This window comes from Clarias gariepinus, chromosome 18 (assembly GCF_024256425.1).
Source record: "Clarias gariepinus isolate MV-2021 ecotype Netherlands chromosome 18, CGAR_prim_01v2, whole genome shotgun sequence".
Taxonomy (NCBI): domain Eukaryota; kingdom Metazoa; phylum Chordata; class Actinopteri; order Siluriformes; family Clariidae; genus Clarias; species Clarias gariepinus.
In genome coordinates this window covers 16,083,309-16,096,635 of record NC_071117.1, presented here as the reverse complement: position 1 = coordinate 16,096,635, position 13,327 = coordinate 16,083,309, and the positions used below count along the sequence as shown (strand labels likewise).

Sequence of the window (13,327 nt, the reverse complement as noted above, 5' to 3'; positions counted from 1 at the left end):
CCCTCTAACATCCATGTACGCACTAATTCCTTTCAGGTTTCGTCCCCGAGGCCAACGATCTCCCCTGTTTTTCTTTCACGTTGACCCTCAGTGACCACATGACGTGTTCATTAGAGCAACATTCCGCCGAAAAGGAAAGGCGCTTCTGATTAGCTGTCATTCCGAGTTTTACACTTATCCCCAAAGTCCATGTAAACAATAGCTCCATTATAGAAATGGAGAAAAACAAAAGCGGTAAGCAGTGTGCCTGAAAAACACCACCCCATATGGCTTCATTCAGTTATTGGCCTGTGTCTTTGAAACATTTCATCATTTCAAGATGACGATTCAAAACATAACTGTTGGTATTAGAGCGGTCAATCAGGACCGCTTTAATACAGACAGTTGATACTGTACAAGCGAGAGGTGATGAACATGACTGGTGAACTCAGTGAGCAACCACCTGAACAGGAGTGTTTAATGGATTTGTTCAATCAGCCAAGTATTTCGCCGAAGCTCAGCGCATAAATTCACATAGATACACTGCCTGGACCAAAAAATAAATAAAAAAATCACATACTAATACAGTAATAATACAGTATGGACTGTACATTATTTTGCTTTGAATATAGCGTATAGTTGCCGTGGCATCATTTAGATGAGCTTATGCAATGTCCCTTCATATATCCAAAGTCACATTAATTTCTCGTCAAGATTTTCTATTGATTATTGGAGAGTATAACTACTGCGTAGTCGTCCCCAGCTCATCCCGCAGATCCTCAATAGAGTTAAGGTCTGAACTCCATGTGTGAAAATGATGTCTCATGCGCTCTGAACCACTCTTTCACAACATGAACCAGATGAATCCCTGTCATCTTTATCTGCTTCTCTTCTTCCCCTGAAGCGCCCATTACTCCTGAACAGGGTAAATTACTGATAAATAAACTTACCAGATCACATGACTTTTTTTCCATTCTTTAAGCTAGCAAACGTAAGCCTTACACAACTGTTTAGTCCCAATCCTGGGACTAAGGCACACTGGTTTGGGCTGATAGGAAGACTACAAAGCAACCACTCTGTAAAACTGTGGTGATCAGAAAAACATCTCAGTATACACACATACCAAATAGTAATAGATGAGCCAGAAAACCAAACACTGGGACGGTTAAAAATACTTAAATGTGCAGAGGAAGCAAAAAGCAATCAGGCTGCTCGGCATCTGTTCTCAGTACAAAAAGATTTTTCGGATTTTTTTTTCTCCCTCATCATGTGAGCAACACACTGACTGCTACTCTGTCCTAAACATTTCCTCTTTTTAGAGAATCCTTTTTATCACATCATTTAATTGCCTTTTGGTTTATTTAACCCTATATCAGAAAACTCTCCGAAGTTTCTCAGATGTGCAGTTAAAAAAAAAAAAAAAAAAAAAGAATAAAGAAACATTTAAATTAAAATAATTTAAAAAAATGTATCTGTTAAAAACGACCCCCGCTTTATCGTTCATTATCAGTTCCCCACTAAGCAGTTACAAAACTATTACTCTTGTTTTCTTATGCTTGTCTTACGGATAATTTGGAGACATTACTCACGCTTGGGTGAATCTTCATTTGTAGATCTGATCCAAATTAAACTTAGCCTGTTTTGTATTCCTAGATCCATATTAATTATAGAATTTTTTTTATTTTAAAATATTAAAAACTACATTCTTTATATTCTGGATTATTTGTGGACTTTTTTCCCAGCCTAGAAATAATTTCTACTCCGAGCCCAAATAGAGTTCCTCAGCTCTGCCTTTACTTAATCGTCTATCAACGAGGCATACAAAAGACTCAAAGCAAAAGTTTCCACACCCCATATGTCAAAAGCACAAAACCAACAAGACATTTCATGGAGTTTTAGGCTTGTTTTTCTAGATTCTGTTATTATCAAGTAACAAAGATGACTATGAATTTTATCAGTAGACTATATATAAAAATCAACTGAGGAATGTCTCTGAATGTGATATGCATGTACAGTATGTAGACTGTTTTTGTCTCTAAGGACTTTTTACGTCTCCCGCTGTTTGTTTTTGGATTTCTGGATGATGTCTCCAGCTTTTTTACTTATTTTCCTTCCACTCTTTGGTTGCGTTTTTTTTTTTTTTTTTTCCGTTGTTGTTGTACATTTTCTTACATTCCTGACTAATGGTTCGCACTGCTATGGTATGTCTAAACATTTATCTATTTATGTCCTTTTCCAGCTTTCTAAAAGGTCAACATTATCTGGTTTACATCTTTTTCTAGCTCTTTTCTTGATTCCACTGACCCTTAACGTACGACAAACTTCTCGAGAACTTGTTTTAACTTTTAATGCCTAAAATACTTAAAAAAACAAAATGACCATTTTATGTGTTTCGACATCACCGTGAGACTCCTTTAAACTAATTAACTCCAGTTTCCTTGGAATTAAGTGCAATATTAAATAAACATAAAATTCTGTTTTTATATACAAAAAAATAACCATACACTTTCACCCAGAAACGACTTCTGCACACTTTTGTAGCTTAAATAGATGGATGAAAGCTTTGGATGTTTAGTGCTTTCATTGTAGTTGCGATTTGCTTCACAGGCATCAGGGGACTGTAAAAGAAACTGTTCCTTTGAACATAATACCCCAAATACTCTGACCTTTGGAATTTCAATGCTGTAATTCTTACAGGCTCTAATACACTGGCTTTTTTTTTTTTTAACTTTGCCCACCGTGCTTGAGACCATACTTAATACTTGAGACCGGTAAAGGGAGTAGAATTTTTTTTGCAAAAAGTGCACTGCATGCTAAATGCAAATTCGTAGTAAAACCACACCATTTATGACTGTTCCTCTCAATGAAAACAAGCATGCACGCACACCCTCTTATCCTCTAAAACTCTAAAGCCTACCCCCACCCCAATTCTCCATCTGTCCAATACTCCTAAAACGCCCCCCTTCTCTCTCTTTCTCACTTGGACCCCCCCTCTCCCTTATCAGGATTACTGCCCCTCCGCCTTGGTGCCCCCCCTTTAAGGCTTGTGTAAACAGTATTGGCCATTCCTACGTCACACTGAAACTTTATCCCTGATGCCACGTAAGCAGAGGTCTGTCAGACTGACTAACATTCCCCCCAAACCCACACACACATCTGGTTCTCACATGGGTCAAACCAAAAAAAAAAAAAAACATTGTGCAGCAAGAGAAGGAAGTCTGTATGGAAAACACAAACACAAACCATTCTCTGCCTGAAAATCTTGTTATACACTCACATTATTATCCAATTCTACAGTCATTCACCAGAGCCAGAGCCAAAATACGTGGCATGACATCAGCGTGATTAGGGTATTGTTTTGAATCTCACAGATATAACATTGACATTTGCAGTATGTACACAATTTACGCTGAAATAATTATTAAATGCTCCATAATTATTATTTTTTTTGTTTTGTCTTATTTTGCATTAATGTCTGAATCACTTTAACATCTTAACTCCTTTGAAATCTTTACATGATTCTAACAGTTACATCATCTAAACTTCCTGAAAATCACATAAAGTGATAAAGTGATCCAGTTCATTTTTTCTTTTTAATGACGTCATCTCTTGAACTATTGTTTGTTTGAATGTTATTCAAACTGCACATTTTTATCCTCGAGCTATAATTTGCTCATGCCCTTACTAAAAAACTAAGAAAAAAAGCACTCAACGTTACAAAACGACAAAAAAATACCTATGATACCTAAAGATACCTATCTATAATAAATATAGAATTTCAATAGAAATTTGAGCTAAAATTGTGCTTTTAATGATGCATTCAACCATACAACTGAGCCTAGAACGGATCATTTTTAAGCCATTTTAAACAGACCATAAACCTTAAAATCGACCAACACTTACGAGGTTTTCATTGTTTACACCAAATTCTAAAAATACGGATGACTGCCACAGTGAACAATGGACAAACGAGCTATTTAATTCTGCATACAGGTACACAGTTTGGACAATAAGGCCACATGGAGACAGTAAAAGTTTTGTGTCTACAGGGGATTTGGAGACAGTAAAGGTTTGGTTTACCCAAGAGGAAAGTTAAATGCTGTGTCATTACTTTTCTCTGAGACACACACACGAAACAAATGCCTTTATTTTGTAGCTATGGAGCTAAACACACCACCACAAGTTGACAATTGTTGGTAAAGCACAGTGTTAAACTTAGCAGAACCCCCACTGAGTGGCTATAATGTGCCTGCTGTGTCTCAAAGATCCTTGACGGGTAGCAGTTTGTTAAAAATTCATCACTTTACCTTTTTTTTAGTGTTGTGTATCACTGTGGGGAAAGAAATTCCTGAATTTTAGAAAATGTTTCCATTATTATTTAAATCTTTTGAGAGTTGATACACATTGCCAATCAGTTTTTATGGGGCAGGGCTTCAATTACTTGATTGATTGCATGGAATCTAAAGAAAAGGGCATGTTCAGGACAACATTGTGAGAACCTGAGTCATTCATTGTCATTCAAGAAGGAATTTTTATGGATGACTTGGATATTTAAAAGGTATGACCATTAAGGTTGCAAAAACTGTTTAACCAATCAATAATCAACCAATCAATAATCAATTTGTCACTAATTATTAATGTTAACTTTATTCCAAACACCACAACCCCAACAAATTAGCTCTGATATACAAATTAATGAGCCCAGATGAAAAACAGTAATAACAAATGCGTAACAGACTATAATTTATCCGTGATCCCTCTGATCTCCCACAGTTTAGCCCACAAGTGAAGCACAGATTCATTCCAAAGTTTACCAAAATCATAGTGCAAAATACAGTTCTGAATACAATACTGAGCTAAAACCGATTTGCGGGATGCACACAAACTATATTTTTTGATCACTCAAACTCTTACGTTCTACATTCCTGTGCTCTGTTCTCGTCAGGGTTGCCAGAACACAAAAAAAGAAAGAAGAAATGCTGAAATCCTTCCGAAATATTAACATCACTTCTAGAACTCATGCTGTAGCTCGACTTTTAATTTTTAATTTTTATTATTATTATTGACTTCAATTTTGATCATCAAATCAAAACATATTTTCCAGCCAAATTTAATGAAAGTAGCCCAATCTGGCAACATTGCAAACTTGTATCGGCTGTCCCTTTTTCAGAATGTCAATACCTTCTTTCTTTAAAAGTACTGATATTGTCTTTTTGTAGTCAATCAAAAGTGAGGTCTATAAAAAATACAATGTCCAACCTTCGCATAAAATGCAAGAGCTTACACTTGTAGAGTATAGGTTAATAGATACTGGATGTGAGCTATGCACTACTGTTTTTCTAAACAAGTGCTATAATTTAATACAATTTTAAAAAGCCTGAACTAAGTGTTCACCTACACTCTCCTATACCATCCACCTACAGTAGGAACCCCTGTAGTCCAACGTGGGACCATGGAGGCCAATGGTGATCATTGTATTTATTCATATTTTTATAACCCTGGTAGGACACAATTCTATTTAACATGGTACAAACAGGTCAGTGTGAAAAAGGCCAAAAATGACCACCCCATATGCTTCTTGTGAGGCAAATGAGACAGCAAGCCTATCCTAAAGTCAGGGCTGATAAACCACAGGACTCTCCTGTGAATACTTAATCACCTTGACTCATCTAAGTAGTTGATCCCACAACCCTTATTTCCCAGAAGTGCCTCACAAATGTACATACTAGATTTCTAGATATGCACAGCATGCCTTTAAGTCTAATTCTGATTGACGAATTCTAACTCTGACATCCATGAGTTCACGTATAAGAAAATTGATTATTTAAAATGATATATATTATAAACATATATGTACAATCTAACCTGTATAAAAAGAAAACAAAGAGAGGGAAACAAAGCCGTCATGAAAGTTCTTGTGAACGAACCGATTGTCATTCACAAAAGTCTTCAAGCACAGTACGATGATGAGACGCTTAGCTGCAGTAAAACATTTCAAAGGTACAAATATTTAAAAGAACGCCAAAATTACTGGTGAAATCCTTGACTGATAACTTGTTACCAACATGTTTGGCCCATTAAAGGAGTTCCTGGGAAGCCAGTGTTTCAGATGTGAAGCAAGCAGTCCAATCATGGCTCGGGTATACTGAGAAGATTTTTCACCTAGAGGGTATACAGTACAAGCACTAGTGAAAAAAAGCTGGGATGAGTGCATTAGGGTATAAAGAAAACTAAAGATAGACTTTACTCTCACTGTTCTTGTATTCTGCACACTAAAAAGTCCTGGTTTGGCTTGAACACCCCCTCATATTCTGTATCTTTATCTGTCTCTACTATTTTATTAATGTTTCTGCTCATTTAGTCCATAAAGGGCACATTTTATCACATTTTAGTATTCAAGCTGGGTTTAACAGAGTAAGTTTGGTCATATAATTAAATATCATTTGTAAGGAATTTAACTGAGCAATTTGGAGAGGATAAAGTATGTGCGTAATTTGCCCAAATTGGTTGGTCTGGGTGTGCATGGTAGTGTTACATGACTGCCATGCTTAACCAGACAGTCTAGACTATGTACTGTATGCATGGCACCTCTTATACATACAGTACCAGTCAAAAGTTTGGATTTGTCATCAAACGTGTGGACACAAATTTGGATTTATTTTTTACAATCTAGAACAATACTGGATTTTTTTTTTCAAACCAATGAAATGACACATCTGGCATTATATAACTGAGTAACAACCACAACAACAACAACAACAGTCAGTTGTTATTATATGCCACAAAGGTCAGCTGTTCTGGAACAGTTCTTGCTAGAACAGTATTGACAAGTCCATTTGCAAAACCCATCAAGCACCGTGATGAAACTGGCTCTTATGAAGACCATCCCAGGAAAACAAGACCAAAACTTCATTTAACTCATCAAAGCTCATTTAGAGTTAATCACCAATTAACAGATTAGAGGTATTGAACATTATAAAGGCTTTACAGAGCATAAGTAGCAGATACATCTCAATATCAACTGTTCAAAGGAGATTATTGCATACTTTGGATGGCTTCTGCATTATTTTACAATGTAGAAAGAAAAAAAAAATCAGAAAAAAACATGGAATTAGAAGATGTGTCCAATGTAAAAATAACTTAAATTCAAGAATTCATTAAGCAAGGATGTGATGTTTAAAACAATACATTCACAAAGCTTTTACATACTGTATGTAAAATCCAGTGTTACAGTTGGCCCAAAAACAAAACAAAAGAAGGAAAGAAAGTGGATGGTCTAACTCTAATTACTGTTGCATTTAGATTTTTGCAACATCCACTAATTTGGGTGTAATTAGAAAAAGGAGTTTAAAAGCTACCTAAGGCATTTTTTCTTACCACCAAATCCTTTTTCCCCTACAACCTTCCATGTTATGGTATATCCGAAATTCTCGATACAAAAAAAAAAAAAAGAACAGACTTGATGTAACCCAGAATGCCAGATCCTGCCCTGATAGTCTCAACCATTGATTAACAATGTCGCATCAGGACACCTGCTATTCCCAGAGCATGAAGCCACCTGTTCAAGGGGACGCAACACTTTTCCAGTCCTGAAGATAATCCATAATATGCAATTATAGTCAATTTTAAGAGACTTGGAAAGCACACTTAGAACTAAAAGGTTTTGTCCTTTTGGCTCCTATTTCGAGATCATTTCACTAAAACAGATGGTTTTAAAATGCCTGATTAGTTAATGCATGCTTGGAAGGGCTTGAAGCCAGTCAAACACACACACACAAACACACATGACATCAACTTCTGCACATTATATTGGTAAAAAAAAAAAATACAATAACTGCTAACCTACACCAATATCTCATGGCAAAGCAATCCTTCGTTTGAGTCCAATTACAATGCCACAGTCTGACCGGTCTAAATTTCTTGTCCATATTTTAATATAAAAAAAGAAAACAAAAAAACACAACCACACATATTTTTCCGCTGATGGTACTTGCAACTTAATACCCCAATGAGATCATCCTGAGTTTTCTGAAAAACAATGGGAGATGTGGACTCATCGGCATCCACATCTAACAACAATTAATTCGAGGTTTGTTTTGAAATCGCCACCAGCTAAATGACATTTTCCAGCTGTTTACTGGGGTTCCTCATGGCAACCATGTCAAGGGAGGCAATTATTATGGAAAACAAACCGCCTTGTGTTTAAAACAACATGGGCCCGAATTAATTCAAATTTACAAATACATTACTGTATATGAAAAATGGAGTTCCATATGGTTCAGTAGGTTATAAGTAAGAAATATTTGCATTAAAAATATAATCAAAATTACCTCAGGCCTCATTAATTCAATCAATAAGTAAATGGGTTAGAGAATGCATTGTATTTTGTATCTAGATCTGCTTTTTGATTGAAACTTTTAAAAGTGAGTTAAAATGAAAGACAGTAAAAAATGGATGCCACACTTGTGATTTGCTCGAAAGACGAGCAGCACGCAGTGCTTTGTTTTCTTTGGGTGTACCTGGAGCAGAAACAACTTACGGAAGAGCATAAACAGAAGAGTGTGGATATCTGAAAACGCTTTACTTGTGATCTTGAGTGATGCCTGCCCGCACACTTTTGTCCACACTCTGCAAAAACTTTGTTTTGAGCTGTTAAAGCATCCTCCCTATAGTCCTGATATTACTTCATCAAACCTTTACCTGTTTGGGTCCCTGGGAGCAGCCCTATGAGACCAAACATTCACTTCTAATGAAGAAGTGAAGACAGCGGTGCATTTGTGGCTTGAAGCTCTGCTTAAAACATATTTTAACAAAAGCGTGTTGACAGATGGACAAAGTGTATTGAAAAGCAATGAGATTACTGTATGTCAAAAAAACAGTTAATCAAAATAAATCCTACAGTCAGAGTGCGGATAATTTTTGACTCACCCTTGTATTTAAATAATACATTGATATTTGTTCGTATTCCTAAAGAAAATATTGTAAATAAACTTTTTTTCAACGCAGAATATTATGCAAAACTGTCATAGGGAATTATTTGGAAAAGCCCAATAGTTCCAAATTTCAGATGGTGTATTACTGTAAGCTTCACGCTAGTAAGCAGATATTACCTTTTATTTTGTATGCTTTTGCTAGAAGCTTTATCACTATATATATATATATATATATATATATATATATATATATATATTTATATATATTTTTTTCTTGCTGCGATACTAAAGGATAAACAACCATTATATCTGTACTGGTGTGGTCTATAATGGATACTAATGACTGCTGCTTCCTGTGTGTATACTGTATGCTTTGTCCAGTTAGACGACTGTGCATATGGTGAGCTTTAAAATCTAAATCTAGTTGCACTTTCACATGTATAGCCTGAAAACTAAATACATGCACACAGGCACACACCCACACTGAATAAGAATGAACACTGAACCATTTTCATACATCTGGTCAGAGTCATTTTACAGAAAACCAGGCTGTAAACACATAAATCAGAATGATATCTGGGACATTAGGATCACTTCATAAACATCAATAAGGAAATACCACCAAGAATGACAAAGTAACAGCACATCATTCTTTAAATGGACTTTCTTGGAAATCTAGCCCGACTGCACATGACATGGCTGAATCCTTTTGAATAACACTTCAAGCCTGAACTACCTCACTGATATGGAGTATACTAAATCATCTGAGTCACTGTGGCCTCAATTATCAGCAAAAGACTGATGTCGAACGGTTATCTTCTTAAACCTCACCCTTTAGTCTGGAGCAGGCAAGGTTTAAAAAAAATAATGAAAAGATAAAACTACAACCTAATCTTATTTGTTACTGTACATGCATCATGCACATCACACATATATATATATATATATATATATATATATATATATATATATATATATATATATATATATATGTGTGTGTGTGTGATTTGTGCAGACTAGCCGAAGCTGGATGCTTTGGAAATGAACTTCAAAGAAATACAGCATCTTATCTTCAATATTCCATTGAAAGCCACGCCCCAAATCCTAAGCATAACAATGTAACAAAAGTGCTTTACATTATAAAAAGCAGCATGACTGACAGATGCGTAGAGACGCCCAGTCAACAATTTAATTAAACACTGGTGGTCCATAAGACATGGTAATATACTGTATATATTTTTTTGTTTGTTTGTTTTTTTGGATAAAAAGCATAGAATCCATTTTTATTCTTAGCAGGTCTTTTATTGGGTGACACCTGATGTTAAATGAACTTACACTAAGAATTTTATAATTCATTTCTCAACATAAGGCCTAAAAAACATTTAAACTAAAATATCATGACATGATGCTACCCAGAGCTGTTACCTGTTACACTGAAGTTAATTATTTTCCAATAACAGCATGTTCTCAAGTGTTTTATTTCTCTTATAGCACAGCAGTGTCAACCCTAACAGCTGTTTTTAAGCACCCATATCAAAACCTGTATTTTTCCATGTCGGAAAAAAAACCCACTTTTTTTAATAACCTTTTTTTCAACGTTATTTGGTCTTTACTACCAGTACATCAAGTTTTATTTTCCAGCCCACAGAACCAACAAAACAAAGGTCAAATCTCTTGTATCCCATTCCCATGTTTTGATTTCCCAAGATCCTAATTAACTAGTTTAAAAAAAGTCGGGTAACATAATATAATTAATTACTGTACACTGCCTGGACAAAAAAACGCTGTTTCCAAAAGATCAACTTGTTGGTTTGCATCAAGCAAAGAAAACAACTACGGAGATTTCAAAGTACTGGAACTGGGTTAAGAACTGCCGAACACAATATTAAACCTGGTAAGGATTGTGCTGATCTGTCAACAAAAAAATAATCAAAGATCACCCAAACACTTGTTGAAGTTGCATCATGCAAAAGGAACAATAGAAATCACAGCTATATTTATTAGTGAAATAAAGAATATTTCCACGCACACTGCATCGAAAATAGCAGTCTTCAGTTTGCTGAGGAGCATGAAGATTAGACTTTGGTGCAATGGAAAAAGATCATGTGGTCTGATTGAGAGTATTCCAGAGTGATAGGCGTGTCGGGGTAGAAAGGGAAGTGCTTAAAGCGATGCCTTCATCATGCACATATATTGGCCACTGTACAATCCTCTGGAGACAGTGTTGTGATCTGGGCTTTGCTTCACTTGCTCAGGTCTAAACTCAGCAACATTATGCGGCAATAAAATGAAGTCAGAAGACGACCTGAAAGTCACATCTACAAAGTGTTTCTTCCCTAATGGCACGGCCATATCAATATCACCGGACTCAAATAGTGAAGGAGTGGTTCCTAGTCCTCACATTTTTGGCTGTTGACGCTACTCAAGCAGGCAACAAATAGCATGTACAGTACGCTTTCTGCAACTTTAATCAAAGTGTCAAACAAGTACCTCCCCAAAAATTATTTTTTGCTTAAATGCATATAAATATCAGTCCCTTCAGTGTTTGTTGCAACATCCTACACCTCAACATATGAAGAAGCATTTGCAAGAAATCATCATTTTTTTCACACCTAGGAATAAAGGTGTTTTTTTTTAAACAAAAGCTTTTATAGCTGTGTAGCACAAAGTAATTTCATATTTCCTCATCACACCTAGTCTAGACGTAGCCTAGACACTGTGCTGCATTTTAAGCCGACAAAACTGCAAGTCATTCAGTGGGCAAGCATGCAGGCAATGTGAAAGATGATGAGCATGAAATGATGTTAGTGCACAGCGCTACATACTGCCGGTCAGTGCAACAGGTTTAAAGATGATTGTGTAATATTCTCTCTCTCTCTCTTACCTGATTTGCGCTTGGTGCCATAGTCCCTGAAAAAGAAGAAACAGCAGAGAGACATGATTAGAGCTCTGGCAGTATATCCTCCAGCTGCTGCTGAGGTCCTTGTTGACAACATTCGCACGCTCACGCGCGTTCACACACACATGCGTGAGCGAGAATGCGATGTGCGGTGCGGTGAGGAGCGTGCATGTGTTTGATCTTGAGGGCTCGAGGACGAGCGGCTGATGCTACAACAGGCAGACAGCAGCTCATCATGTGACCCAAACAGAGCCACTCTCTGTCCCCCAATACCCTGTTTGCTCCCTCCCCTTCTCTCCATCTCATTGCTTTTCTCCAGAGAATAGAGGGAGGCTCTGAACTCTCACTGCTAAATAGATTAATGAATTGGATTCGACTCCTCAGCTGTTCAGGTATCAGCAGTTTATGTATGTGTATGTGCTTATGTGTTTAACACTGAAAGCCCGTAAGATTTAGAAAAATAAGCAGACAACGGAAAAGAAAATTACAGAACGGAATCAGAGGATTAAATAATAACAAATGCCCGTCAAAGTGGGATACACTGAAATATTAAATAGAAGCATAACTGAAACCTGGTAAGAGTGATAACACAAAGCATTCATCTAAAAGGAAGAGAAATACCCAATTAATGAGCACCACCACAAGATTTAAAACCTACAGTGAACTAACTTTGTTTAAAGCCCAGAATACAAAAACAATTTAATGCATGATTCAGTATAACAAACACTTTTCAATTCTGTGTTTGTGGGGCATCTCAACTGATAGTCGTATACTCTTAAGCCACTATACAGACAAATTGATTGTATTTAAGACTAGTGCATCATGATCTTAAGACGATGCATTATACTATTAGGCTCTTGCCCTAACCCATTGGTTTTTGCTCTTAAGCCACTCCACTCTAAAGTCATACACTACACTATACGACTTATCCTTATAAGCCATTAAACTATGCACTTAATTTATTGCAATAAACACTTAAATTTCTGCCCTATACCCTTATCCCACTGCACAATAATCTAATCCCATTCCACTATACTCTTATCTCATAGCAGTCCTATCCCATCCATCAAGGAACCTGTCCTATTTTTCCTATCCTATTTATTCCCAATTCATGACTGTGGTGGGACCTCTGGTTAACATTCACACACTACAGGATACAATTTGGGAATGCCATTTATCTTAATCTGCATGTCTTTGGATAAAGAAAACCAGAGTACCTGGAGAGTACCTGCAAACTCCATGCACACAGACCGGAACGGAACCCGGACCATGGAGGTGCAAGGCGACAGTGCTAACCACTAAGCCACCATACCGCCCTTCTTCAATAACTCCCTGCCCTATATTCATCCCCCCTAACCATTAAGGAACCTCTATAGTCCAACTAGGGACTGTGAAGGCCAATGGTGACCATTGTATTTATTCCTATTTGTATGATGGTAGGACCTCCGGTCAAAATTCACATGCACATTCACACAGTACGCGTAATTTGGAAATGCCAGTTAGCCTAAACTGCAAG

General features: G+C 36.6%; 1 protein-coding gene across 6 annotated transcripts in view; it reads right to left on the bottom strand.

The window, feature by feature from the left end:
• sh3pxd2aa (SH3 and PX domains 2Aa) overlaps nt 1-13,327 on the bottom strand; it is a 131,109-nt gene that overhangs the window by 36,936 nt on the left and 80,846 nt on the right. For 5 of the 6 annotated variants that reach the window (XM_053477687.1, XM_053477688.1, XM_053477692.1 and 2 more), the window contains exon 6: nt 11,797-11,822. In XM_053477687.1, coding sequence (XP_053333662.1) covers nt 11,797-11,822 — 26 coding nt within the window. Of the gene's footprint in view, nt 1-1,568; nt 1,586-11,796; nt 11,823-13,327 lie in introns of those variants that run through there. The other variant, XM_053477693.1, reaches the window with a different exon arrangement.